This window comes from Piliocolobus tephrosceles, chromosome 12 (genome assembly GCF_002776525.5).
Source record: "Piliocolobus tephrosceles isolate RC106 chromosome 12, ASM277652v3, whole genome shotgun sequence".
Lineage (NCBI taxonomy): Eukaryota > Metazoa > Chordata > Mammalia > Primates > Cercopithecidae > Piliocolobus > Piliocolobus tephrosceles.
The window spans coordinates 5,087,397-5,115,338 of NC_045445.1; the positions used below are offsets into that span (position 1 = coordinate 5,087,397).

At 44.9% G+C, this 27,942-nt stretch overlaps 1 protein-coding gene across 3 annotated transcripts in view; it reads left to right on the forward strand.

Annotated features, from left to right (window-relative positions):
- The window catches only part of IDS (iduronate 2-sulfatase), a 28,953-nt gene extending 4,509 nt beyond the window's left edge, over positions 1-24,444 (forward strand). The window contains exons 1-7 of one of the 3 annotated variants that reach the window (XM_026451929.1): positions 176-1,330; positions 2,354-2,442; positions 5,052-5,252; positions 6,850-7,020; positions 12,848-12,974; positions 16,113-16,286; positions 20,004-24,444. In XM_026451929.1, coding sequence (XP_026307714.1) covers positions 5,178-5,252; positions 6,850-7,020; positions 12,848-12,974; positions 16,113-16,286; positions 20,004-20,476 — 1,020 coding nt within the window. In that variant the 5' untranslated portion in view covers positions 176-1,330; positions 2,354-2,442; positions 5,052-5,177 and the 3' untranslated portion in view covers positions 20,477-24,444. Of the gene's footprint in view, positions 112-175; positions 1,331-2,353; positions 2,443-5,051; positions 5,253-6,849; positions 7,021-12,847; positions 12,975-16,112; positions 16,287-20,003 lie in introns of those variants that run through there. The other 2 variants (XM_026451930.2, XM_026451928.1) reach the window with 2 other exon arrangements.
- The last annotated feature ends 3,498 nt before the right edge of the window (positions 24,445-27,942 follow it).

A 27,942-nucleotide genomic window follows, 5' to 3' on the forward strand; every position in this document is an offset into this window, starting at 1 on the left:
ACGACTTCAACTCCTACTGGAGGGTGCACGCTGGAAACTTCTCCACCATCCCCCAGTACTTCAAGGAGAATGGCTATGTGACCATGTCGGTGGGAAAAGTCTTTCACCCTGGTACTGCTCCATGTCCAGAGTCTGGGTTCTCTTGGTTTGTGGTATCTGAATCCAGAAATCCCCTCCGGGGGGTGGGGCTGTCTTTGCAGAGCGCTCTTCTGGCTGGGCGAGTGCCTCGCTACTCAGTGCTTCCTTTCTAAAAAACCAACTTGTCAGCCCAGCTACATGTTCTCACCCAAAGTGAAAAAGGGTAGAAAGAGCTTTGCTTCCTTTCAGAAACCACTGAGGGTGTGCTGTTGGGTCCTTCAGCTCCTTGGTAGGGAGGACACAGGCTGGAGAGGTGGCAATGTTGGGTGGAGTCCAGCTCGGGGCCCCACCCTCCTCCCTGCAGGGTACCTGTCAGTAAATCTAGGGGTGGGGTAAGGACACCGGAGGGCCTCCCATGTGGCCAGTGTTGCTGTTGCTGACTTATTGCCCAGTGAGGGGGCTGTGCTTAGGTGGGGGCTGCTGCCCACTCTGGAAATTAAGTCGGAAAGATGAGTATAATCTGGTACCCAGGATCTATAGGGTGCCAGAGATGGACATTCCTTACCTCAAATGCTGCCTGATAAACTGGCTGTCTTTAATGCCAATATGGGGATAGTGAAAAGCAAACAAACTTTAAAACTTTTTATTTATAGAAGTAATGCATGAGTATTTGAGAAAAATGGAGAAAAAAGTATTGGAAGACAAGAGCACCATAGGGACAATAATGCTTATCATTTGGGAATGACAACTTGAATGTTTTCAGTCTCTTTCCCTTTGCTCAGTGGTTACACTGGCAGGCTTGGCAGCCTTCTGCAGGAACCCAGCTGGTCAGGCTGGTCAGCCCAGGTTGAGAGTAACATTCAGCTCTACTAAGTCAGGCCAGTTTCAGAGGTGAGCCTGTCACGAATCATATTGCACAGCCAAAAGCCCAGTGTCAGGAGAACTTTCTGCAGTTTGTTTCTCTCATTACCACACCCCTTGTCTGAATGCAGCTGCAGGGAAGTGATGGTTTTGGAGAGAGGAGGAAACATAGCAGAGGGTGGAGATGGTGCTTTGGGAGGGGAAGCCAGGCAAGGACTGAGTGATGTTGCTTGACTTCCTCCCTCCTGGTGATTCGATTTTGGCATCAGGCCAAACCTTTTCCTGCAGCCCTTGTGGGCACACATTTTTCAGCTGAGTCTTTGTTCTCAAGACCGTTTTCTGTTAGCATTGGGCCTGCTTCAAGATGACAGTAGCCACCACTGAGTGCCAGGTATGTACCATTTACCAAGCTGGCCACTCCTTTAATCCTCCCAACAGCAAGCGAGGTGGGTTTTTATCATCATCATCATTTCCCAAGGAAGACATGGAGGCTCATGGGAGTCAAGTAGCTTGCCAGAGGTTGCACGGATGCTAAGAGGCAGCATCCGGATTTGGACCTGTGGTTGTTGGCCTCCTGTGTGCTCTTTCCACAGTGCTTGCTGTGTTCATAGGTCCTCCACCCACTGCCCTCTTTCTCTTCTGGTGCTCCCTATTGGAGTCCCACTGTGTGACTGCTGCTGATGCTTTCTCGCGAGGTTCTGCCTGTGATCCCCTCCACTCCTGGCTAACCACTATAGGCAGCACTTCCCTTCAGATCCCTCACAGGCCTTACTGGCTTCTAGAAGTCCTCCCTGCCAGTCCTCACCTGACTCACAATAACCTCTGTGCTTGGAGGATCCCCCACTTGGCACTTCGATGCTTTTGAAAACTGGCAGTCCTTCCTTGGTTCCCAGTACTACTGGATTGTCTTCCCAAATAAACTATCAACTACTAAGCTTAAGGGTGGATTTCTGTTTCATGAATGAGCACTTGAACTTGGAGTTCTAAAATATGGTTTTGAGTCCTGGCTGCCTTATCTAATATCTGGTTAGCATCGGGTAAGGCACATACCTTCCCTGAGCCTCCCTCTCCTGCCCCCATCGACTCCCTGGTGGTGCTGATGCCTCTGCTGCCTCCTTCATAGGGTGAGAGAGGTTTCAGCATGGGCTCTAAGGAGCTGACTGTTCTTGTCCTTGTGGGTCCCTTCCACAGAGCCTGTCGCAAATCATTAGGGCTTGGGGACCAGGAAGTCAGATGCTCAGTTCTCAAATAGAAACTAGAGAGTTTGGCTTTAGAGGGGACTTTTATAGATGAGGAAACAGCCCCAAAGAAGGGAGGTTCCACTTGCCCTTTTGTTTACAGAGTTTTAGTTATGGGGAGTGGGGTGTTGAAAGACTCGTCATGTTTTAACAACTTTTTTTTTTTTTTTTCCAAGGGATAACTTCTAACCATACCGATGATTCTCCATATAGCTGGTCTTTTCCACCTTATCATCCTTCCTCTGAGAAGTATGAAAACACTAAGGTAAGGCTGTGAAAGGGACATTTCTGAAAAGGAACCACTTTTTCCTTTGTCACATAAACTACTGGGTATACTGCATGTTCTGTGAAGCCGGTTATATACCACAAAGTTGTGGGTTTCATTTGTGATAATGTCCTGACAGAAGTAAGTTCAGCATTAGGCCCGACAGCAGCAGTGGCTTCATTCTAGAAGCTGGTGGGTGCTACTTGTTCTAAAACCTTGGGCTCTAACATATCAGAATCATTGAATAGCTCCCCAATGCTCACTCTGGATGAGACTGAGAGTTGTAGGAGATGCTGAGACATGGGAGGGAGAAAAGAGGCTGAGCTCCAGGAGCCTTAGCCCAGAATGGGAGAAAGGAATGCCGTGTATCTGTCTCAGACCTAATGTGTATGTTCAGCAGCTGAGACATCTGATAGGAGTTTTAGATTTTTAGAGCATTATGAAAAAAAGTAACCTACAAAGAAAATCTTGGTTTAGAGGAAACCCAAATATATAAATGAAACTAAAACCCACATTTAAAGAAACTGAGAAAAGCAACTGGGGAACTGAGAAATGAAATGTACCTCTGAGGTTTTAGTGAACACGTTGGGAAGGGTGAGGGTTTGGAGGTGAGGTGGAAGGTATTGTTCTAAATTCCTGACAGCTTTCCATTTCAGAATACAGTGAAAACTGTGAGCTCTGGCCTTTGGCTTGTGGTTTGAATAGAGAAGGTCCCATCTTAATTCCCTGAAGCCATCTTGCTCCTTTTTAGTGGCCTCACTTATGAAGGCCAGGTCCCTGCCCTAACTGCCCCCCCTACCCATTTCTTCTCAAAGTGGCAGGTCTGACAATACCAAATCTCCCTCGAGTGCTGCAAATTGTGTATGTATAGATGATGAACAAGTGGTCTGAGGCAGGTGCTGGGCTGTCCTGCCCAAGGGTGGGGTGAGCAAGGCAGGGCTGTGAAAAGGCAGCAACACTCTTTGAGATGGAACAGCAGCTGACACAGCCCCTTGGTCTTTGTGATATACAAATCATGGTCAAAACTAACTTTGGTCTCACGGCCAACATGTCTACTTTGGGAAATAAAGCAGGAGGTTTCATTCTGTGCCTAGTGTAGCTGAAGATCTGGAAATTCCATGGACTGTCACCTTATCAAGTTGACTGGGACCCTGTCATTTACAAGCCTTAACCTGTCTTTGTAATTTGAAATGTTTTTTTTTTCTTTTTAATTTTTTAATTAAAATAGAGTTCATATACCATAAAACTCTTTTAAAGTATATAATTTAATGGTTTTTAGTATACTCACAGAGTTGTGCAGCTACACCAAATCGATCTTAGACCATTTTATCACTCTCAAAAGAAACCATGTACCCATTACCAGTTGTTCCTCATTCTGTCTCAGCACCCAGCCTGGGACAACAACTGAACTATTTTTGGTCTCCATGGATTTGCGTATTTTGTCCATTTGGTATAAATAGAGTCATACACTATGTAGCCATTTGTTTCTGGCTTCTTTCACTTAGAATAATGTTTTTGAGGTTCAACCACATAACAGTATAAATTGGTACTTCATTCCTCTTTTTTTTTTGAGACAGAGTTTCATGCTTGTCACCCAGGCTGGAGTGCAATGGCGCTATCTCAGCTCACTGCAACCTCCACCTCCCAGGTTCAAGCGATGATTCTCCTGCCTCAGCCTTCCGAGAGCTGGGATTACAGGTGCCCGCCACGACACCCAGCTAATGTTTGTATTTTTAGTAGAGACGGGGTTTCACCATGTTGGCCAGGCTGGTCTCGAACTCCTGACCTCAGGCAATCCACTCACCTCCTAAAGTGTTGGGACTAGAGGTGTGAGCCACTGCACCCAGCCTTTCATTCCTTTTTATGGCCACATAATTGTCTGTTGTACCACATTTTGTTTATCAATTCATCACTTGATGGATATTTGGTTGTTTCTACTTTTGACTATTAGAAATAGTGCTGCCTTTGACATTTTTGTACAAGTGTTCTTATGGGTATATATTTTTAATTTTCTTCAGTATAATAACTATGTTTAACTGTTTGAGGAATTGCCAGACTGGTTTTCAAAGTGACTGCACTATTTTACATTCCCACCAGCAATGTGAGAGGGTTCTAATTTTTCTGCATCCTCATCAACACGTGTTATTTTCCATCTTAAAAAATTATAACCACCCTATTGGGTGTAAAGTGGTTTTGATTTACATTTCTGTAATGACTAATGATGTTAACCACATTTCCATGTTCAGTTGGCCATTTGTATATCATCTTTGGAGAAATGTCTATCCAAATCCTTTGCCCATTTTTAATTGGCATTTTTTTATTGTTGAATTAGAGATGGATTTTTTTTAATAGTCTACTGGGGTTTCTTTTAATTAGTTATGATATGGAGAAAGAGTATTAGTAGCAAGAAACTAAGTGCTAGTGGATTTCTGGCCCCTGCCTGGAAAACAAGAAACACTTTTCTGTTTTAATTCTACTTCTGATGTCTCTGTTCAGTCTGAATAACACATGAAGAGCTGATTATGTGAACATTAAATCTGTGTGTGTAGCCTTCATGGCTTCCATTTCTTGCACTTAAAAAGCTGATGTTATATATTTTGTTTTGAAAGACATGTCGAGGGCCAGACGGAGAACTCCATGCCAACCTGCTTTGCCCTGTGGATGTGGTGGATGTGCCCGAGGGCACCTTGCCTGACAAACAGAGCACTGAGCAAGCCATACAGTTGTTGGAAAAGATGAAAACGTCAGCCAGTCCTTTCTTCCTGGCCGTTGGGTATCATAAGCCACACATCCCCTTCAGATACCCCAAGGTGAAGAGCTGGTTGAAGGCTGATCCAGCACAGCCACCGCAGCTGTGTTGTTTGTTGAGGGAGGGATTTGCACAGGGAAGGTGGCCACATCCTGCCATCCCCAGGCATCATGGATGCCTGATGGGCACTAGTGTCCTCAGTGGAGTGAAGATGGGATTTAGAGGCCAAGGCCAAGAACATGTAAGAGTCTTGTAAGAAATGCTTGGCTTTCCACTTCCCTCCACTGGAGGTTTTGATTTCCTTTCCTTGAACATACCAAGCACATGTTGGGTTGGTGGCGAGATCACCACAGAGAAGTGAATCAGAGCTGGCTGCCAAGGCCTGTAATAAGGGATGGCCCTTGCAGAACAGCCCCAGGGAATGTGAAGCCCTCTTTAAAAACTGCCTGTTTCCCCTGAGCCTGTCAGGTTAGATCGTGTAAACACAAAGCACTGCATTGCTTCTTGGAACCTCAAATCCTGTACTTGCTTGTATGTCATTTAGAGCATGTAGTCTTTTCTGTTTTAGAATCCTTTCCCATTTTTCCCTATCATGTTTTATGAGGGCCTGAGTATCCCATCCTTTTGACTTTGCAGAGAATGCCCCCCACGTGTAATGAGAGTAGAGACCAGCGGTATGCTCTTTGATGCTGTAGGTATCTTGCTTTGACTGGCCCAGGGGACCTTGCCTTCCTAATAGGAGCTGTCAGCCCCCTTGATAGAAGAAGAAGGCTGTGAGGTTCACCTCTCCTGCCTCTTTGCAGACAACAGTTAACAAAGCTGACCTGGCTGTGATTCTTTGAAAGGCCTGCTTATAAGTCTAGCCCTTGGCTGGCATCTGGGAACTTTGATTTCCAAAGTGTTCCCACTACTCCCAGAATTGACTTACTATGCTTAAACTGTTTAGACAAACATTGTGGTTGATGATGAACCCCTGGTTTTTTTTTTTTTTTTTTTCCTGGGAGTTTGGCATTTTGGTATGTTTCAGACAGACAATGCCTACCTGACCAGCCCCAGATAAAAACTGGATAATGAGGCTTTAATGAGCTTGCCTAGTTAGCAGCATTTCACATGTATTATCACACAACTTATTGCTGGGAGAAGTAAGTGTATCCTATGTGACTTCCCTGGAAGAGGACTTGAAGCTTGTGCCTAGTTTCCTCTAGACTTTGCCTCATGTGCCTTTTCTCTTTGCTGAGTGTGTTTCACTATAATAAATCATAGCTGTGAGTGAGACTAAATGCTGAATCCTATGAGTTCCCCTAGTGAATTACTGAACCTGAGGGTGATATTGGGAACCCAACACCTCGCGACACTTTCTAGCCAGGCAGGAGGTGGGGACAGGAACAGAAGGGCATCTGTTTGTATGAAGGAAGAGAGCTGTTGCTGCTCAGTTTGTAGGAAACAGAAGTCGTATGGTTTCATTGCCATTGGCATCTCATGAGAGTAACTTAAGGCTGGACTTTCAGGTCAGGGACGAGCACATGGGAAATGCTAGTGAGCCACCATGTAAATTCATCACAGGCTTAGAGAAAAGGCAGCATAGATACTAATAGAGCCACAACCTTGTGCTTTTGCTAAAAGAGTGACAACTTTGTGGCTTTGTGTTTTTCCCCAAGGAATTTCAGAAGTTGTATCCTTTGGAGAACATCACCTTGGCCCCCGATTCCGAGGTCCCTGATGGCCTACCCCCTGTGGCGTACAACCCCTGGATGGACATCAGGCAACGGGAAGATGTCCAAGCCTTAAACATCAGTGTGCCATATGGCCCAATTCCTGTGGACTTTCAGGTATCAAGGACATAGTTGGGGGATGTATTGGACACTGATGACATAGTGTCATAGGTGAAACCACTCTTCTCAGTAGACACAACTCCATCTATAATGTCTTATTAAGAGCTTTCTTTGTGTTAGTTATTGGGCAAAGAGCTGGGGTGGAGGTGTCCTATAGGTATTTAGGACACAGGCAGTGTTGCGTGGATCAGGACTCTCCCAACCAGTGTCTTACCTTCTAAAGAAGGGAATATCCAGAGAGTTGGTGACTTGTTGCGTGTGGACACGGGTGGGGAAGCAGCATGGGTGACCATTCCTAACCAAGGGGGATACTGTTTAATTTAGGTGATAGCTCATTAATTGTAGAGTGATGAGCAACTCCCGAGAAGCCCAGAATGCTTGGTTTGCTGGTACTTGCAGGTTCCCTTTGTGGGAAAAGCCCACCCTGGCTAGCTGTCACTCTCAGGGGGTGGCTTGGTGAGCAGGACCTTGGTGCAGAGGGAACTGGGACACCATCATGGCCAGTGCCATACAGTTGTGATGTCTGGCATTCCTTTGCCATGATTTAGGGGCAGAGCAACCACACAATTAGAATCCTCACACTGACTCATCAATCACCCTTTCTCCCTGGAGAGCAGAATACACATTGACTAATGCTCTTTCTGGAATATTCCACACAGAACCCTGCCCTTCTCTTACCACATGAATGCTGTGGCAGGCAAGCTATAGTGAATGGAACATGGCAGTGTTTTCAAAGTATGCATCCTGGACTACCTGCCTTAGAATTTCTGGGAGGGCTTGTTGGGAATGCAAAGTCTTGGCCCACTCAAATTTACACAGTTGGAAGCTGGAGGTGGAACCTGACCTGACAACCAACATTTCCTTAAAAAAAAAAAAAAAGCACACCAGGTGATTCTGATTCATCAGAAGTTTGAGAGCCTCTGCTGTAGTATATTCTTTAAAACAAACACAATAAAACCACCGCATACAGATACCCCTTGCTATCCAAACTTACTTGGCCCCTGAGATTGCACAACAAGAGTTTGGGTGGTAAGAGGTGTGCATTCCTCAAATCCGTTTGATTCTGGTTTCACTGAGAGTTTGGAAAGCAATGCATCCATCTTTTTTTTTTCTAATTTTGTGTTTCTGGGCTACTGATGATGAAGTGGCTTGAACTGGCCCTGAGGCTGCACCTGGATGCTTTATTAGTGATGGTCACTTAAAACGACCCTTCAAAACGGACTGTGTGCCAGGAAGGGCGCTGATTCATGTATGGTATTGCCTTTAGTCCTCATGGGGACTTAGTGAGGTACCTGCTCTCTGTTGTCTAGGTGAGGAAACTCAAGGCATGAGAGGTGTGCTGACTTGTCTGACAGCACAAAATTAGTGCTAGGTGGAGCCGATTCATCCCCAGGGACTGTAACTCCAAAGCCCCATGGTTGGATCTGTTGGTTCCCAGCAGTGTGGGTTCGAATTCATGTTCTACCCCATACCAGCTGCCTAACCTCTGTCAAGTCATGTTACCTCCCTGAGCCTCCCTGAGTTTTCTTCTCTATAAAACTGAAACAAGGTAGGTAAAGTTTTTCCATAATAACACCTACTTTAGAGATTTTCAGCAAGAATCAAAGAGAGCATGTAGAAGTATCTAGGACCGTTTCGGCTGCACGGAGCAGTCTCCTTCAAGTTCTGTTAGTCCCCTCCTTAGACATAGTGGACAGCATGACTCAGAGGGCCTCCCTGATGCATGCACGTGCTGGTCCCAGCCCTGTATTCCGCTTGAACTCGGGCCTGTTCACTGTCCTCTTGCAGCTTTGGATGTCCGCATCCACGCCCATCTCACTGCACTCTTGAGACTCTCAGCTCTGGGCTCTCTTCAGCTCCAGCCCTCTAACTCAGCTCCACATGAGCCAGTGACCTCAGGGGCCACACTCAGGAGTTTGTTGCCTGCTGCTTCTGAGTCACCACACTGACCACAACCTCTTCTCCTAGCACCTCCCTTGCTCCACCTCACGGGGATCACCAGAATATGCATTTCTATCTTCCCCTTGCGTCCAGGGCCTGTTGGCTTTGTTGCTTTCCTAAATAGCTAAGGCCTGGTGGTAGGTGACTACTGTTCTTCCCAGCCGCTTGGCTCACCATACTTGTCCATTTATCCTTGCCCCTCCTGCAATACCCTTATCGTCAGACAGTCCAACCACACCCTCTGCTCTCCAGTCCAAGTCCTGAAAGCTGCTGGAGAAAATCCATGCCCCCACGAAGCAGGAGGCCCTCAGATACCCCGCCTCCAGCCCCAGCAGCCCAGGCAAGTTCTCAGCTCACCTCACTTGTCCTCTGCAGCTGCTCTGTTTGTATGACCTCTTCCCTACTCCCCTTCACTGCTCCCCTCCAGGCCTTTGCCACCCCTGTGCCCCATTTCTCAGTGGACGGCACCTTTCCTCTTGTAGAAATGGAGGCTGGTGGATAGGCAGAGGTAGGGGATCGGATGGGGTGTATGTGGGTACGCATTCTGGCTGTGCCCCTTATCAACTGTGTGACTCTGGGGAAGTTAATTAACCCTTCTGAGTCTTGGAGTCTTTAATGTGCCATTCAGAGGATCAGATGCCACCTAGTGTGTACTTGTTGAATGGGCTCTATTAATAATCTCCATCACTGAAATCTGGAATTTTGTGTTTGCATGTTCTGGGCTCAAGGCCTCTTCCCTCGACTCCCCACCACTGTGCCTGCTTCCCACGTCTGCAAGCAAAAAGAGCAAAGGTCTTCCTTCTCACCCACCTTCCCTGCGGCCTCTCCATCCACTCTCATCCCTCTCAGCTGCAAAAGTGCCAGCCCCCTTGCCCCTGCCTGTTTCTGCTTTCCACTCCCTCCCCTGACCTCCAAGGCAGAACGACTGCACACTGGGCTGTTCTGGCTATGTCTGTGGCCTCACTGTCCGTTTGTTCTTCTCTGTCCTCTACGCAGGCTTCCACCTCCCCAACCCACTAAACTTTCACCTCAGCACTAACCTTCGTGGCCAATAAAATCCATGTGTGTGGGTCCTGACCTTCCTTGAGCTCCGTGTCACTTTCTCACTGTTGGCCAGCTCCACCCCTTCTGGAACTCCTTCCTCCTCCTCCTCCTCTTGTGCCGCCTGCCCCCACATGCCAGCGAATTATGCCACCAGCTGAATGTGAAACCTGGAGTCACCCTGGGGTTCCTCAACACCTCCTCCTGCTCTGCTCCCTGCCCCCATGTCTACTTGATGCCCTTAAATTCCTCTCACATCCACATGGTCCTCTGGATCCTTCATCACATTGTTCTGGACCACTTTAGTGGTCCTTGCTTTGTTTTGTTCATTCAGCAAGTGTGGTGAGCACCTCTTATGTACCCAGCAGTGGCCTAGTACCATTTTGTCTAAAGCCTCTGGAATCTGTGTCTGTGTCCTGTTGCAACATGACTGTTAATAACTTGCAGCCCAGATCATGTCAATTTCTCGCCTTGAAAGACCTCAGTGACTCCATTGGCCTAGAACTTTGGGTCTCCACTCCCTAGATAGACCCACCAGGTCCATATTATCTGGCCCAGACCTAACTTTCCAGTCACCCCTCTGCCCTCCCATTTGATTCTCCAGTCACATGAGCCTTTCATTGGCCCCACACACAACCTACTCTGTCACAACTCCATACTGTTCTGTGTCCTGCAGCCCCTGCTTGGAGCATCCGAGCCCCATTTGTCTGACTGCAGGCGCTTCTTGTCACATTCTAACTCCTCTGTGAAGCCTTCCCGGAATCTTCCAGGCAGATTTGAGGGCTTATTACCCTGTGTCACCCCTGGGCCTCTGTGGGGGATCGGTCAGAGTGGTGGGAAAAACTATAGGGAAAGGACACAAACCTTCTGAAAGGTCAGAAGGGTCTGCAGAGCCCCAGGGGAGAATAGCTGAAGGCAGCTATTCTATAACCCTGAGGCAGAGGGCAAGGAGTAGGTACAAGGGAGTGTGGGGGAATTTATCTTAAACAGGCTTGTTTACTTATGTTGACCAGGAGCTGACCTTTGATCATCTGTGCATGTGAGTTTCCCTGGAAGGGGAACAATAAATGTTAATTACCTACAGATTGGGGCCAGGTTTTTGGCATTGTGCCTGCACTGAGTAAAAGCAAGCAGCTCCAGCTTGTCGGGGCTGCTCTCTTGCCACTAGAGCTAGGCAGGCACCACTAGAGCTAGCTGCTCTTACACTGCATACCTGTGTCTGAGTACTCATTTCATCCATAGGCCAGGGTCTGCAGGACAGACCCGGCAGACCTCACTGATAATTAAACATTTTCTTGTCTCCATGATTGTGTCCTCACTGGATGGGGTGGTTCATCAAGGTTGAGGACCTTGTCTGCTTATTGCCTTACATCCAGGGGCTAGCATAGGAAGGAGGGAATACTTTTGTATAGGACACAGCCATCCTGACAGGTGTCTTTCTTCCCCAGGAGGACCAAAGTTCCACACGTTTCAGGCTGAATACTTCATCTACCAGAAAGTATAAGTAGGCCAGGGTTCAACATAATCCTGCTAGAAGATTGGATGTATATCTTTTCTCTTGACCGCAAGTGAGAACGGGTGAATCTTATGATTGTCCTCACCCTGGCAGTGATAAGAAGAAGCTGGTGGGTCCAGCTGATAAGTCAGGGACTGGTCTGAGAAGTCATGGCTTTCTTCTCACCCCTCTTCGGGGTGGAGGATTAATCTTTGTTCTTAGCATTTGTGAACCAGGCTGGGGATGAGAGCCCAGGAGGGGCCAGTGGCTCATTTACTTCAGGGCATGATCTGGCTGTTCCCAAAGTCCCTCTTGGGTTCAGGGACTATGAAGGACGTGCTGCTCTCTGGTCTCTCCCTCACTCTTCTGCCTGCCGACAGTTTGTTAGAAATGAGCTCCATGTAACGGCCATGGTCCATGAAAATATGCAGTTGTAATCTGCTGTTGGATTAGAAAGTGATCAGAGGGAAAGGCTCAGTCAGGGTTGTTGTTATGTGTTAAGTTATGAATTTTTTTCCCTGAAAAGAGCTGTTGAAGTCCTAACCCCCCAGTACTGCAGAATGTAACCATATTTGGAAATAGGTTTATTGCAGATGTAATTAGTTAAGATCAGATCATATTGGAGTAAGGTGGGCTCCTGATCCAATATGATTGGTGTCCTTTAAGAAGAGGGGAGAGAGATAGACGGGAAGAACACATGAAGATGGAGACACAGTGATGCAGCTGCAAACTGAGGGATGCCAGGGACTGACAGCCACCATCAGCAGCTAGGGAGAGACAAGATTCTTCTACTTAGAGCCTTCAGGGAGAGAATGGCCCTTCCAACACCTTGATCTTGGACTCCTAGCCTCCAGAGCTAGGAGACGATACATATCTGTTGTTTTAAGCCACCCAGTTTGTGATATTTTGTTATGGCAGCCACAGGAAATTAACAGAACTGAATTGTATCTTTGTGTCCTTTATCAGAGCATGTGTGGGCCTGTGTTTCAAGGGACTGTAGGATCAGTTTCTGTGTACATGTTCATCTCTTGGAACCCATCAGAATATGTGAGGGAGACAGAAAGGAGCAGTAGGTGACACATTCATCCACTGTGATCTGTGCCCTAAAGTGAAATCTGATTTGCTTAGAAATGTATCTTATTTGTAGACCTACAGATTTTGCTGTGACTCTGTGGGTGAAGCGATGCAGACGGTAGGAAAAGCAGTGTTACATTTTGGCTGAGTAAATCATTAAGGGCATCAACTAAGGGGTTGGGATTGGGAGAGATACTCAGGCAAGCATTATCTCTGTATGCCATGGCAATTTAAATTGCAGTCACTCTCATTATTATGTTTTTTAATTTGCAGCGGAAAATCCGCCAGAGCTACTTCGCCTCTGTGTCATATTTGGATACACAGGTTGGCCACCTCTTGAGTGCTTTGGACGATCTTCAGCTGGCCAACAGCACCATTGTTGCATTTACCTCGGATCATGGTAAGCATTTTGAAATTCCCTGGTGAGTCAAAACATCTGAACTTTCCTGTGAAACATGCGTTGCAAAATTGCCATTGACATAAACATGGGTTTGTTCTCTTTTGTGAACCAGTGGTGCCTTGAGTCTGGAATCCTGGGGTATTTTTATGATCAACTTGTTAGTCCTGAGACCTCTATCTTAGATGCTTAGGGTCTTGTAGCAACTTTTTTTTTTTTTCTTGGTGAATGCAGCAGGAACCCTCCATTTGTGTGGCAGAGCTCTTGTAACCCCCATTTTTAACCTGGAGGGTTGGAGGTCTTTTAGTTTGGGTGGAGAGGATCCAGAACAATCCTGGCAGAGCCCAGCAAGCTCTTCAGGCCTGGCTCCAGCCCTCCCACCCCTATCCCCGCTGTCTTCTCTGCTGAGAGCCTGGGCTTTTCAAGTCTTTATCTCGTTTAAGGCTGGTTCCTACTTTTCCAAAAATGAAACTATCTTTTTAAAATCATTTTTTTAATTCGTCAACATTCCAAGAGCAGGGAATAAAACAGCAGCTCCCCCCATTTCCCACTCACCCACTCCCCCATCTCCGAATTGTTTTGAAGCAAATCCCAGATGGTTCTGTTTTCTGATCACTATCTCTGAAAAGTATTGCCTCTTTTGAAGTATAACCATAATACTGATATACTTAGAAAAAGAAAAATAATTCATATCATCAAATATGAAATAGGATAATAGTAAATCATAACCTGTGCTTATCGTAAAGAGAAAAAAGGATACAGAGCATATAAGTCAGGGCCAGAACATCCTGCCCTTTTCTCCCACCTGCTCAGGGCTAACAGGTGCCAATGGATTCGGGATCCATCTGCCAGCCATCAGTTGTGCACATATGCACAAAGGGATATACATGTGTATGTTTGTAACATGTATGTCACAAGATGTGATTGCTTGTTCTGTGTGTACTGTTAATGTTCCCTGGTTTTGTACACTTAACAATATCAGAGACAATCTCTGGCTCATTTCTCAGAAGCCTGCTTTTTCCCTTAGAAAGGTCTGTAATATTATATATGGAGGTGCCATAATTTTTCACATATTCCTGATGATCTGCCATCTGCTTCTGACGCCTCAGTGCCCAGTTTCCTTTTCTCCATGAACACACTCTTTGTTGTGAGGCAGCTGCTGTAGATTACAAATAGCCCATCTAAGAGTACCCTCCTGGGACATCCTCCATCAGAACCGCCTGGGAGCTAGTAAAACATGCTGGTTTCTGCAACTGGTCTCAGGAACTTGCAGGTCTGGGCATGGGAAAGTGCACTTTAACAGGTGTCCCTGAGCTCATCATTCCCTGGGCCTCCCTGTGTTGCCACGTCCTCATCTTGGGCCTCTGGAGCAGGAGCCAGAAACCTCCTGAGCTGCCTGTCAAGGTCACTGGGCTCTTGTTCCTCCTGATCTCAGGATGGATCCTTGGGGCCCACACAGGCATGCATTCTCCTTAGCCAGACTTCCCTGTATTCGCTCCTGGCTGCAGCAGCACAGGCTGAGGCCCGGCACCAGACGTTCAATGCGATCTTGCAGTCAGGCAGTCCACAGTTATTTCTATAGCATGTGCCATGTGTCAGACCCTGTGCCAGGCCTGGGGGCGACCTCTGCCTGGTGCAGGGCAGCTCACAAAAGCTGGCAGAGGCCAAAGGCTGCGTGCCAGTATTCAGAATGCCACAGAGCGCCTGACTGCTGTACCTTCAGAGCCTCCACGGGCACCCCAGTCAGAGTTCTGGGGATGGATTCCTGAGGTCCCACTGCCGGGGTCCCTCACTTTGCCATCCTGCAGGCTTCTCCATCCTTGACCTTTTAGATTCCCGCCACACTGAATCTAAAAGGGACAACGTGATCTCCAAGCTGGTGGCCTAGGAGCCTGCCGATAACCTACACATTCATCAGCCCTCGTGGGTCAAGGCTGCCTTGTCCTTCCCAAGAGAGTGGAGAGGTTGAGCAGTGGGGCTACCCCTCGGCCCACAGGGCTGACTGACTGGGGCAGGAGTCAGGGGGAACTCCCTCTCTTTCTGCGCTCCACCGAGCTATCTGAAAGTCCCCACCATGCTCCCCAGTACTGACAGCCAGAGGGAGGAAGGGCTCACCAGAATCATTGGGCAACTCTGATGGGCATCAAGTCTGCTTTGATTATAGATGAGTGGGTAAGAGGCTCCTCTCAACTTGGGATCTTCTTAGGAGAGCAGTGTCAACGCAGAACAGGTTTCAGCCCTGTTCTGGAGACCGCAGGTCCTGGAAGGCTGGGACACCATTTGCAGCCCCAGCAACATCTATTAGACAGAGCCAGCAAGGTCTCATGCTGTGTGGTGTATTTCAGCACTTTCTCAAATTTACCTGTGGCAGCTTTTGGTGTGTTTGGTTATTTTTATAACACTACTCACTATACAATTTCTGTCATGCCCGTTTTTTGTATCAAAAAGGGTGCTGTAACTTAAAAAGAGTGGGCATGTCCAACTTGGAATATTCAAACCATCTTTTGCAAGGGATGTTTTAAATAGGCATGAAGGGTTGTGTTGTTTTTAATCAGGGTTAAGGATCTGGAATCAAAGGTTTTAGTTTACTCCATCTATGGTATATCTTAAAATCTGAGCAAGATGTCCTTGCCTTTTTTGAATTTGATGATTGTGCTGCAGTTCCACGGCTCGAATTTGGGTGGCACACACCCAAAACTGAAAACCTGAGCTTGGAGGAAACGAGTCAAAAGATAGGTAGGTACAGGACAGGGCAGTGGTGACACTACAGCTTTCAGGGTTCCCACTCTGTCAAGAAGGAGCGTGTCTTAGCAGGGGAGGAATGCATGTGTGGGAACCACCACAGAGCCCTACGTTAGGTATATGTTGCTAGTAGTTTGTTAAGATATTTGAGTTTGGAAATTTCATTATTTTTTCTTTTTTAAAGGTTTCCTCATGAGGACAAATAACTGATTTTGAGTACAGCAGCATTCAGTTGAAATCACCCTTTCTGTGGTAATTCCAAGTGAATATTTTTCTTCTAGGTGATGAGTTTCTACTTTCTCTGGTTTTTACAACAGGAAATGAAATGGTATCTAAACTAAACAAGCTGTGGTATGATGATTATTCATTTTCTGTCATTCTGTGCTTTTTATGAACTAGGGTGGGCTCTAGGTGAACATGGAGAATGGGCCAAATACAGCAATTTTGATGTTGCTACCCATGTTCCCCTGATGTTCTATGTTCCTGGAAGGACGGCTTCACTTCCGGAGGCAGGCGAGAAGCTTTTCCCTTACCTTGACCCTTTTGATTCCGCCTCAGAGTTGATGGAACCAGGTATAAAATATGCTGAAATGATATTGCTTGACAGTAAGATCACCTTTAGTTTATATGTGAACCACTTTATTGAATCATAGGCTTTGGAGGTTACACAGACCCTGCTTCCTGCCTTGTGTTGGAATTTCTTCTCAACATTTTGTGGTCAGCACATGCTTCCTGAGCATCTCCCATACTCTGGGCAGGGAAAGAGTGACAGAACCAGAACTGACAAGTATGGGCCCTGTCCACAAGGAGCCTTGTGGGGTGGTGATGGACAAAGGAACAGGTGTATCCCCAAGATGAGGAGGGCTGTGGTACAGTCTATAAGAGCCTGCTCCAGAGCTTAGAGGAAGGGGCTGCCCCCGTAATAGATGAGTAGAATCCTTTCCCTCAGTGCACCCTTTTGGTAGGGACTCAGCCTTCTTTGTGGGGGGTACATTTTCCATTTTGACAGCTCATCAATCTAGTGAACCACTAGATCTATAAAATCTACCAGGTGATTCTACTCTGTCCTCCCCAGCAGTGAAGGGCAAGTTTACTTTGACTTCCATGTACCAGTCCTTCAAAACTTTGAAAACAGCAGTGATGCCTCCCACCCTATCCCTCCACCAATACCTTCTCTTCTCTAGGCTGAAATCCCCAGTCCTTCAACCATTCGTCACAAGGTAGTGTTTAGACCTGTGGTTGTCCTGGTCTCTGTCTTCCAAAATGTTTCAGTTTTAGAAGGCACTTCCAGAATACCATTTGGACCAGATACCCCTCCTGGATGTGTGGGCAACCTGTGTGGGTTCTTGTGAGTTCTATCCTGACTCAGTCTGCCCAGTGCATTTCAGAGACAGGTTGTATACTGTCTCTGAACTGGCGTATGATGTTCGCTGTTTTTGGAGTACCTCTTCTATGAACTATGCTAAACCAGATTGCCCCCTTTCTGGACTTAAGCATTTAATCCATCCTTAACATCTAAATCTTGTATTGTATGTTGATTCCTGTTTAAATTTGTCTGGTTCTGGACCATCATTCTGGCCTTTCTGGATCTTTCCGAGTTTGCTTTATACTACCCAATTTTATTTTTGCACATTTGACTTTTGTGCACTGCATGTCCTGTCTTCTTTCATGTCATTGATAGAAAGGTTAAAGAGTTTCAAGGCATGACTTTAGCCCTTTGTTTGCTGGGAAAGGTCTTCTGATTGGTTGAGAATTTTTTCTGAAACTTTTGTTAGGAAGTGTTCAGCAATTTAGAAATGGATGTAACTGCACTGCCTTTCAGTTTATTTCCAAATTTTATCTCTAGTTGTGTCTTTTCCCTGAACTTCGGGCTTTTGTTTCCAACAGTCTTTCCCACTTAGCCAGCCTAACGTATCCAAAGCTGGACTTCACATCTTTCGTCTTCAGCTTTTCCTTCAACACTCTTCTTGTCCTCAAGAAATGAAAATAGTCACTCATGCCACAAAATCATGGAATAATCTCAACCCCTGTTTTTCTCTTACTCCATATGCAGTATTCAGTCTATGAGCAAGCCTGTCACACTCCATTCAGACTCTGTGTACCACTTCCCACCACTCCCCCTGCCACTGCCTTGGACCAGACTGCTGCTATCTTGTGCTGAAGTACTGCAACAGCTTGCTAAATGGTCTCCTTGCTTGTGTCCTGGATCCCTTGGAGGTTTTCCTCCTCAGAGCAGCCACAGTGATCTCACTAAAACCCAAGTCAAGTCATGTCACAGCCCGGCACAGGAGGCTCTTATGTACCCTTCTTGATCTGAGTAAAAGTCGTCACAGTGGCCTTACATGTTCTGACCCCATTATCTCCCTGACCTCATCTTTTTATAAGTATCCAGGCGAGTTGTCCTATACAGTGTCCCACAGCCTGGATTTGTCTGATTGTTTCCACATGACTACATTCAGGGTAACATTCTTGACATGTGTGCTACATGGGCTATTGTATTCTCTCATTGTGTCACATTTGGGGGTGGGGGGGTGCACTTCATGGCCAATGTTACTAGTATTGCAAGTTTGATCACTCGGTTGAAGAGCTAGGCATCAGCCAGATCTTGCCATTGTAAAGGTATGCTTTTCGACTTTCTTTACTTGTTTTCTTTTTATTTTACTTACAAATCAAGTGTCTAGAAAATGAAATCAAGCATGATAAAGCACTATCTTAAAGATCCAGAAGGGCCAGAATGATAGTGCAAATCCAAGATCAATTTTAACAGGAATCAATATAAAGTACAATATTTAGACTTTAAATATGGGTGAACCACAATGAAATACTACTTCATACCCACTAGGATGGCTATTAATAAAAAACAGCAACAACAAAAAGCTGTGAAAGGTCGGGTGTGGTGACTCACGCCTGTAATCCCAGCACTTTGGGAGGCCAAGGTGGGTGGATCACGAGGTCAGGAGATCAAGACCGTCCTGGCCAACAAGGTGAAACCCGATCTCTACTAAAAATACAAAAATTAGCTGGGTGTGGTGGCACATGCCTGTAATTCCAGCTACTCGGGAGGCTGAGGCAGGAGAATCGCTTGAACCTAGGAGGTGGAGGTTGCAGTGAGCCAAGATTGCGCCACTGAACTCCATCCTGGAGACAGCTAGAATCCGTCTCAACAAACAAACAAAAAAATGAAACAAGTATTAAGACTTAGTGATTATATGGAGAAATTGGAACACTTATGCATTGCTGGTAAGAATGTAAAATGGTACAGCCACTGTGGAAAATAATTTGGTGGATCCTCAGAGTTAAACATAGAATTACTCTATGGCCCAGAAGTTCCACTCCTAGGTATATATCCACAGAGCTGAAAACAGGTATTCAATTTCAATCAAAGGTTGTACATTAATGTTCATAGCAGCACTATTCACAGCAACCAGAAAGTGGAAGCAACTGAGATGTCTATTGACAGAAGAATAGACAAAATATGGTCTGGCCATACAATGGAATGTTATTCAGCCTTAAAAAGGAAGGAAACTGACACATGCTACATCATGGATGAACCTTGAGGACATTATGCTAAGTGAAATAAGCCAGTCACAAAAGGACAAATACTGTATGATCCCACTCCTATGAGGTATCTAGAGTAGTCCAGTTCATAGACATAGAAAGTAGAATGGTGGTTTCCAGTTGCTGGGTGAAGATGGAGAAAGGGGAGTTGTTATTTAATGGGGACAGAATTTCAGTTGTGTAAATTAAGAGGAGTTCTGGAGATGGATGGTGGTAATGATGGCACAACAGTGTAAATGTACTTAATTCCACTGAACTGTACACTAAAAAGTTGTTACGATGGTAAATGTTATGGTGTGTGTATTTGACCATAATAAAATGAAAATATAACTCTAATGCAGACATCCAGAAGGGGGTAATGTGTGGGGTGATCCTGTGGGACTCAGAATATCCCGTTCCTCAACAGACTTTTTTACCTAGTGGTTTTAGCCTTAATTGATGATCCTTGTCTGAGTCAGTTATTACATTGGTGGTTCCAAAATTCAGGTTGTTTTAAAAAGTGCCAACAGGCTGGTGGGACTCTAATTTTGCGTCCTGCTATTTGATTGGATGAGAGTAATTAATGCAGGGCGAGGTACTGAGGTGGTGTTTCTAAACGTCTGTTGTTAAATATAAATGTTGTAAATTAAAAAAAGAAAACATGGAGCCCAGACAGGTTCCTTTACTGATCCTGCCTGGCCATGTCAGGCTTTTATAATGTAACCTATTCTGCTCTGTTGCTTCCTGTTTCAGGCAGGCAATCCATGGACCTTGTGGAACTTGTGTCTCTTTTTCCCACGCTGGCTGGACTTGCAGGACTGCAGGTTCCACCTCGCTGCCCCGTTCCTTCATTTCATGTTGAGCTGTGCAGAGAAGGCAAGAACCTTCTGAAGCATTTTCGATTCCGTGACTTGGAAGAGGATCCATACCTCCCTGGTAATCCCCGTGAACTGATTGCCTATAGCCAGTATCCTCGGCCTGCAGATTTCCCTCAGTGGAATTCTGACAAGCCGAGTTTAAAAGATATAAAGATCATGGGCTATTCCATACGCACCATAGACTATAGGTATACTGTGTGGGTTGGCTTCAATCCTGATGAATTTCTGGCTAACTTTTCTGACATCCATGCAGGGGAACTGTATTTTGTGGATTCTGACCCATTGCAGGATCATAATATGTATAATGATTCCCAAGGTGGAGATCTTTTCCAGTTGTTGATGCCTTGAGGTTTGCCAACCGTGGATGGCAAATGTAATGTGCTCCCTTCCAGCTGGTGAGAGGAGGAGTTAGAGCTGGTTGTTTTGTGATTATCCATAATATTGGAAGCAGCCTGAGGGCTAGTTAATCCAAACATACATCAACAATTTGGCCTGAGAATATGTAAGAGCCAACCCTTTTCGTTTAGTCTTTATTAATTTATAATTGGTAATTGGACCAGTTTTTAAAAAATTTCCCTCTTTCTAAAACAGTTACAGCTTGTTTACTAATACAAAGCAAACAAACACAAATTATGTCATACCTTCGGATACGAAGACCATACATAATAACCAAACATAACATTATACACAAAGAATACTTTCATTATTTGTGGAATTTAGCGCATTTCAAAAAGTAACCATATATCAAACTAGGCACCACACTAAATTCCTGATTATTTTGTTTATAATTTAATAATGTATCTTATGTAGCCCTATATATTCAAAATATTATGTTAACATGTAATCCATGTTTCTTTTTCAAATCTAAAGTTAAAAAAAATACCAGAAGCTGGTGTCTTAAAGTCTATCTTTTATTTTTGTTTCTAAGACCATGGGATTTCAAAATCTCAAGATAAAATATGTATGAAGTAATTAATGTAGACTTTTTACATCAAATAATAAATAATGCTCAATAAACTAGAGATATGAGTTGTGTACGAAATTTGGTTAAACTTTTTTCAGATACTTTCTGGCCCAAATAATAATTTGTTAACAAATAATATGACCCTTGAACTCAATGGCCATCTATTAAAAGACTGTTGTTCACACTGGAAAACATTTAAAGATGTAACTATATCCATGGATGGATTGAATCACTCAAAATATATTAGTATCCTTCTTTAGGGATGGTTGGTTGCAGACGTGTTTATTCAGGAGGCACAAAATATTCCATTTTAATTGCTTATTGAAACATTAAATTCTAAATTATTTTGAGGACTGTGAAGACTTCATTAGTGTAACATTAGGTCATTGTCAATCTCCCAGAATGTGGTTCTGTATTCTTTAAATATGAAAGTATCCAGAAAGGCCAGTGGTAGTAAAAAGCTTAGTGTATATAATCTCAAAAGGGATGGAATATTTACAACTCATATTTATAACATGTTGAATCTTACCAGTTATCAGTAGTCATCAGAAGTGTCAGCAGCTTTCTAAATAATTATTAAATATCTAATGTCCTGTAGTGAAGGAGTAATTTTTAGTAATTTTCTCTTTACAAAGTCTCCAGTGTTTCAAGGTAAATGTTTGTGAAACAAAATACAGCAAAGTACATTAAGTTACTGCAGTGTATTAATTGTTACCAAAAATGACAAGATATTATATTAAAATCAGTAAATTTTAGACAGATTTTTAAAATTAATTATCCTACAATAGAGGTATATATAGTAGCATGGTGATCTTTTAAGCAGTTAAGTTAACTGACTGTTCTGGCAACAACGATTTCTCTGTGACTGAAGGGCCCTGTTCATGTCCTGATCCTGAAGCTCGTCTCTCTTTTGAGCCTCGGCTTTCTTTGGTCGATGGTTTCCTTCAGCTTCTTCTTCGCTGTCCTTCATCCTCGTTGTTGCTGTCATCATGTTCACTGTGACTTTTACAATACAGCCTGTAAATTCCTTATGACATAGTTCAGTGCATTTGGCTTTATCGCCTACTCCACGGTTCTTTACCTTGACTTGGCTTAGAGAAACCATATCTTTGTTGCTTCATATAACCTTTCCCCAACCCCACTAAGCTGGACATGACTTATTAGTGGTCCTCCAGTCACTTTATTTGTAGAAATCTCTTATTTCAGTTGAGCAGGGGTTCTTTCATATGGTTTAGCTGACAGCAGAACTAGTGATTCTAGACATTTTGAATGACCCTCATTCAGTGGCTCACAAACACAAGGGAACATCAGAACTACCTGAGGGGCTTGTTAAAACCCAGTGCGTTAGAGGCCGGGCGTGGTGGCTCACACCTGTAATCCCAGCACTTTGGGAGGCCGAGACGGGTGGATCACTTGAGGTCAGGAGTTCAAGACCAGCCTGGCTAACATGGTGAAACCCCGTCTCTACTAAAAATACAAAAGTTAGCCAGGTGTGGTGGCACATACCTGTAATTCCAGCTTCTCAGGAGGCCAAGGCACGAGAATCGCTTGAACTGGGAGACGGAGGTTGCAGTGAACGAAGATCGTGCCACTGTACTCCAGCCTTGGCGACACAGTGAGACTGTGATTTTCTTTGGAGACTCCTAGATTTTCTGTGGATTTGAACTGAGTTTGTTGGATGTTGGCAGCTTCCTCTTATGAGCTGTTTCTTTGCCCTGCATTTAACCTACAAAGACTTATCTGGAGATGAGCAAAGTATGTTTGGTAGTGAGGTGACAAATACAATCAGCCCCTTCTTCCCCACTCCCATTGCCATCTTCTCAGTCCTTCTCCCTTTCTTTCCAAGTAGTTTACCCACCCCTCCTCTCTCCTCCCCTGTCCCTAAAATAATCCATGTGTCTTCCTAAAATCTCTCTTTGATCCTGTCCTTTGATAACACCGTCAGTGCCTACTACTGGGTCTAGACAGACCTCTGTTGAGCAGTCAGAGTCTTCCCTGACTCCACAATGCCCCTTTCCTTGGCTGACCAGTATGACTACTGGTCCCCACCTTTCCCTTGCCTATCCTTACCTCCCTCCTACTAGGTTGTCCCCTCCCTCTCTTCACCCATTCATTCATGACCATTTTTCACTACCAAGCTCCCCCCCTCTCCTGAAGGAGGCTGAGGTTTTTGTGACTCTCTAGACTATTGTGGGATGGAATGAACATTGCTAAAGAATCTTGTGTTCGCTTTACTTTAAAAAGGTATTTTTTCCTAATTATAAAATTGATGTGTCAGTTATGGAAAAATTAGAAATATAGCACAAATACATGAGTATTTTACTGCAAAATCGCCAGATAGTATCTTGTCTTTTTTGGGGGTGTGAATTTTTTGCATTGTTGTGGTCATATTGTGTTCTTTATCATGCAATTTATGTTCTTTTTTTACTAAGTATTATGTGTGGTTATTACAGATTTTCACAAAGATACTTTATATTGCTGGTAATATATTTTATTGCGTAGTCTTATAATTTACTTAACCTTCTTTCAATTGTTAGAAATTTAGGCTATTTCCAGATTTTCAGTATTGTAAATAATGCTGTGATGACCAATTTTGTGAATAAAATGTTTTTATGTATTTCAGATTATTCCCTTAGGATAGTCTGTCAGTGCCAAGTTGTCAAAAACATCTCTATTTTGCTTCTCTTCCTGCTCTCTTGCTGCCTTAGGGGGTGGTAAACTGAAACATAAAGTAAACATGCATACAAATAAAAAACATAAAAATAAGCAGCCTGATGGTAACAGGTGAAAGTGGTAACCTGTTTTAACTTTGAATTCTGGCCGGGTACGGTGGCTCACGCCTGTAATCCCAGCACTTTGGGAGGCCGAGGCGGGTGGATCATGAGGTCAGGAGTTCAAGACCAGCCTGGCCAACATGGTGAAATCCCGTCTCTACTAAAAATACAAAAATTAGCTGGGTGTGGTAGCGGGCACCTGTAGTCCCAGCTACTCAGGAGGCTGAGACAGGAGAATGGCATGAACCCGGGAGGCGGGGCTTGTAGTGAGCCAAGATCGCGCCACTACACTCCAGCCTGGGTGACGGAGCGAGACTCAAACAAAGAAACAAACAAAAAGCTTAAAATTCTTCGCTTGTTAGTGACCTTGATCATGGTTCTCTTTGTGCGATAGTTGGGCATTTGTATTTCCACTTGTGTTAATTTGCCTTTAAATTTTGGTTATGGGTTTCACCTTTTAAAGTAATCAAACATATTTATCTTTTCCTGTGTGACAGTTTTTTTCTGTGTCTTTTCCTGTTAAACACACAGACCCCTCCCCAGTCTGGAGTTTGAATAAATATTCATTTTCCTTTGCATTGTTTGTGGTTTGGTTTTATGCTTACTGTTTCTCTCCACCCCATTATCAGAGTAATATATGCTCATTGCATAAAATCTGGAATATGTGAAGACTGGAGATGAAAAGAAGCCCACCATTTGAGACATAGCCACTGCTGACATTTGTATATTTCCCTTCACTCTTTTACCTGCCTAAAGACATATATGCAGATGTGGACATATTTAGCTTTACATAGCTGCAGTCTACCACGTATAATCTATATCTTGTTTTTTTGGTCTAACAAAATGTTAGCGTGGTTTTTTATGTCATTGACAGTTCTTGTTAGCAACTGTAATGGCTGCACAGCACTGCTTCATTATTACTATTTTTTGTACTGAAATGTATGTACCACTTTCTGCTTATCCATTCATCCACCAATGGCCACTTGGGTCATTTCTGCCTTTTGGCTATTGCAATAATGTTGCTGTCAACAAGGATGTACAAGTATCTGTTTGAGTCCCTGTTCTTAATTGTTTTGGGTATATACCCAACCTACATTAATCTTTAATCACTTAAAATGTTGGGCTTTGTGCTGGGAGGTAACCAAGGTAACTCTGGAGCAGCCTCACCCTGGCTACAGAGGGAAACTGACTCTTCCGTCTCTGCCCAATCTTTCACCACCTGTCAGGTTCCCAAGCTGTCCATACCTCACTGTGTGAAGGGCTTTGGGTATAAACTCCCAAATAGAGAGAGGCTCAGCCCCTTTTCCTTTCCCAAGTCCATCCTGGAGGTTATAGCTCTTCAGAGGAATCTCTTGAGTTCTGGCCTGGGATCTGGGATTAAAGTAGAACCCGGGTTGTCCCTTGGGGCCTTCGGGATAGTCCGTTGTGGTGGAACCTGCCATCAGCCCCACTGCACTCAGTGGTCCCCTTGTACTCCAGGACAGTTTCTCTCTTCTGCACGTGAGAACTTCAAGCAGAGAGGACTGTCATTAATTGGTGCCTTCACATCACCCATCGTTTGGCCATAATGGCCAAGAGCCCTCACTGCGCTTGGGTCTTGCCTTTCCACATGTTACTGAAAGCTCCTGTTGGTGTCCCTGTCCACTAACTCACCTGATGGGGCAGATGCTGCTTTCCTCTGAATGTCTGATAAAACACAATCTGTTGTGGGGAGCCCACACTCAAGGGTTTTCTTTGGGATCATTTTCCCGGCTATTAGTCCGTGCCCTGCTTGAGATCACTGTCATCTATGGTGCTAATCACCAAAGGATGCCCTTGTTTGATTCTGGATTCCAGGTGATAGTCCTTATCCCCAGATGGGGAAAGAGTTTGGGTGGGAGAGAACGAACGTGACAAGTTGGCTCCAGATGAGGTGGCTGGGAGCCAACCCTCAGGTACCTGGCTCTGAGTAATGTGACGGCCCAGGTAAGAGGGCTCCCACTGCCAATGAGGAACAAAAGCTTGAGGTCTAGTAGTGTATTCAGCACATGCTAGGAAACAAGAATTGGGATGTGGACGAGGAGCAAAGTCCAGGGGTTAACTGCTTTTGGCTTTTCCTCTATAAAAGTCAGGGACTATGATTTATGTGGGTAAGAAGGTTTGGAGTAGGACTGAAGCTGCCATTTACAAAACCCTTGCCCTAATTTATTGTAGTTTTGGGTGTGTTTCCGAAAGAACCTTTCACAGGTGATTTTTATTCAGTACTCATTAACTCACGGGTTTTATGGATTCACATCTTCTACACCATTGAAAAACATATCTTGGTATTTATGTTAAGTGCAGCATGAGTTATTATATGAATAAATCACATTAAATTTGCCATTATCCTGTGTGCAATTCTTGCTGCTGTTTTGGGACTGCTTGGTGTTGCCTTAGAGAAGCCATTTAACGGATCTTGAGACCGTGGTACAGGTTTGCCCCCTTAAAGTATCCAACCCGTTCCTCCCCGTGTGAGGCCAAGGCAGCTGTGGCATGGGTTTTGTTAAGAAGTTGAATTCTTGAAGGTACACGGTGAGTTGCACTTGACTGTAGACACACTTTTCTGGGCAGTGGTATGTCTCTCAGCTTGCCCTGCAGTTATAGTACAGAGACTCATCAGAAAGAAAGAGGAAGTGGGCTGACCAATTAGGTAGGCTTAGGGAAACCATATATGCAATAGCAACAAGGTAAAGGAAGTAAATTAGTGGGTTCTTGGGGTTCCCAACTGGAAATTTGCCTGTTTACTGATCATGGCTTAGTGTCTTGATGAGCCTTAGTTTATCTTTTTCTACCTATCCTACTGGTTTTGACTAAAAATTTGGAAGGCAGTGCTTCTTACATTGGTGAGGACACTGGAAGACATACATTTCCAAATAGATAAGGGCAGGCTGGAAGGACTGAGTAAATCTCAGCAGGTGAAGTAACTTCAATGTATATATTTACTGGCTTGTTTATTGGGCATGGTGTGAAGTTTAAAAAGCACAAACATGAGGGAGGATTGTTTGAGGCCAGAAGCTCAAGACTAGCCAGGGCAACATAACAAGACACCCATCTTTACACATAATTTTTTTAAAATTAGCTGGGTGTGGTGGCATGGCACCTCTAGTCCCAGCTATCGGGAGGCAGAGGCAGGAGGATCACTTAAGCCTGGGAGTTCAAGACTGCAGTGAGCTCTGATCATGTCACTGCACTCTGGCCTGAGTGACAGAGCAAGACCCTGTCTCAAACAAAAAAAGGCACAAACATGTATACAATGAAGAGTCATTTCCTCTTCCATCCTGTTCCCCAGTTACCCTATTATCCTCAGAGGCAAGCATGCTTACCAGTTCTTGGAAACTGCTGAAGTTTGAAAAGGATACATGGAGACTTAACAGGCAGGCCCCAGAACCAAGGTACTAGTGAGGGATGACCCAAGGGAGCAGTATTGCACATGCAACCCTTTCACATTGTGGCCAATAGCTCAGAATGGGGGTGTGGGGTGATGTGGCTGCCAGGAAGTGAAAGGCATCTCAGGCTACATAAATGGATATCCAGGAGGAAGGAGGAGGTAAGCTGCTCTGCCTATGTGCCACGGTCAGCCAGCACCTGGAGAACCGTGTTTAGTGGCGAACACGGAGCTGTCATGGAAATGTGGACAAACAGGAGCCTGTTCAGAGGACAGCCCTAAGATGGGTGAGTCCCAGCATGTCATGTGAGGAACAGTTGAAGAAGTGTTCAAATGGGGAGAGAAAAGACTCTGGGGTGGGTAAACATAGGGGTTGGGGGGAGAGCATGGCACTATCTTGAAATTTCTGAAGAACCATCAGAGGCAAGAGAGATTAAACACACTATCTAAAGCCCCAAGGGAAGATCCAGCACTGGACCCTGCAGGGAGACAGATGGCCATCCAGAGGTTGAACTTTTGGCCGGGCATGGTGGCTCACGCCTGTAATCCTAGCACTTTGGGAGGCCAAGGTGGGTGGATTGCCTGAGCTCAGGAGTTCGAGACCAGCCTGGGCAGCATGGTGAAACCCCGTCTCTACTAAAATACAAAAAAAAAAAAAAAAAAAAATTAGCCA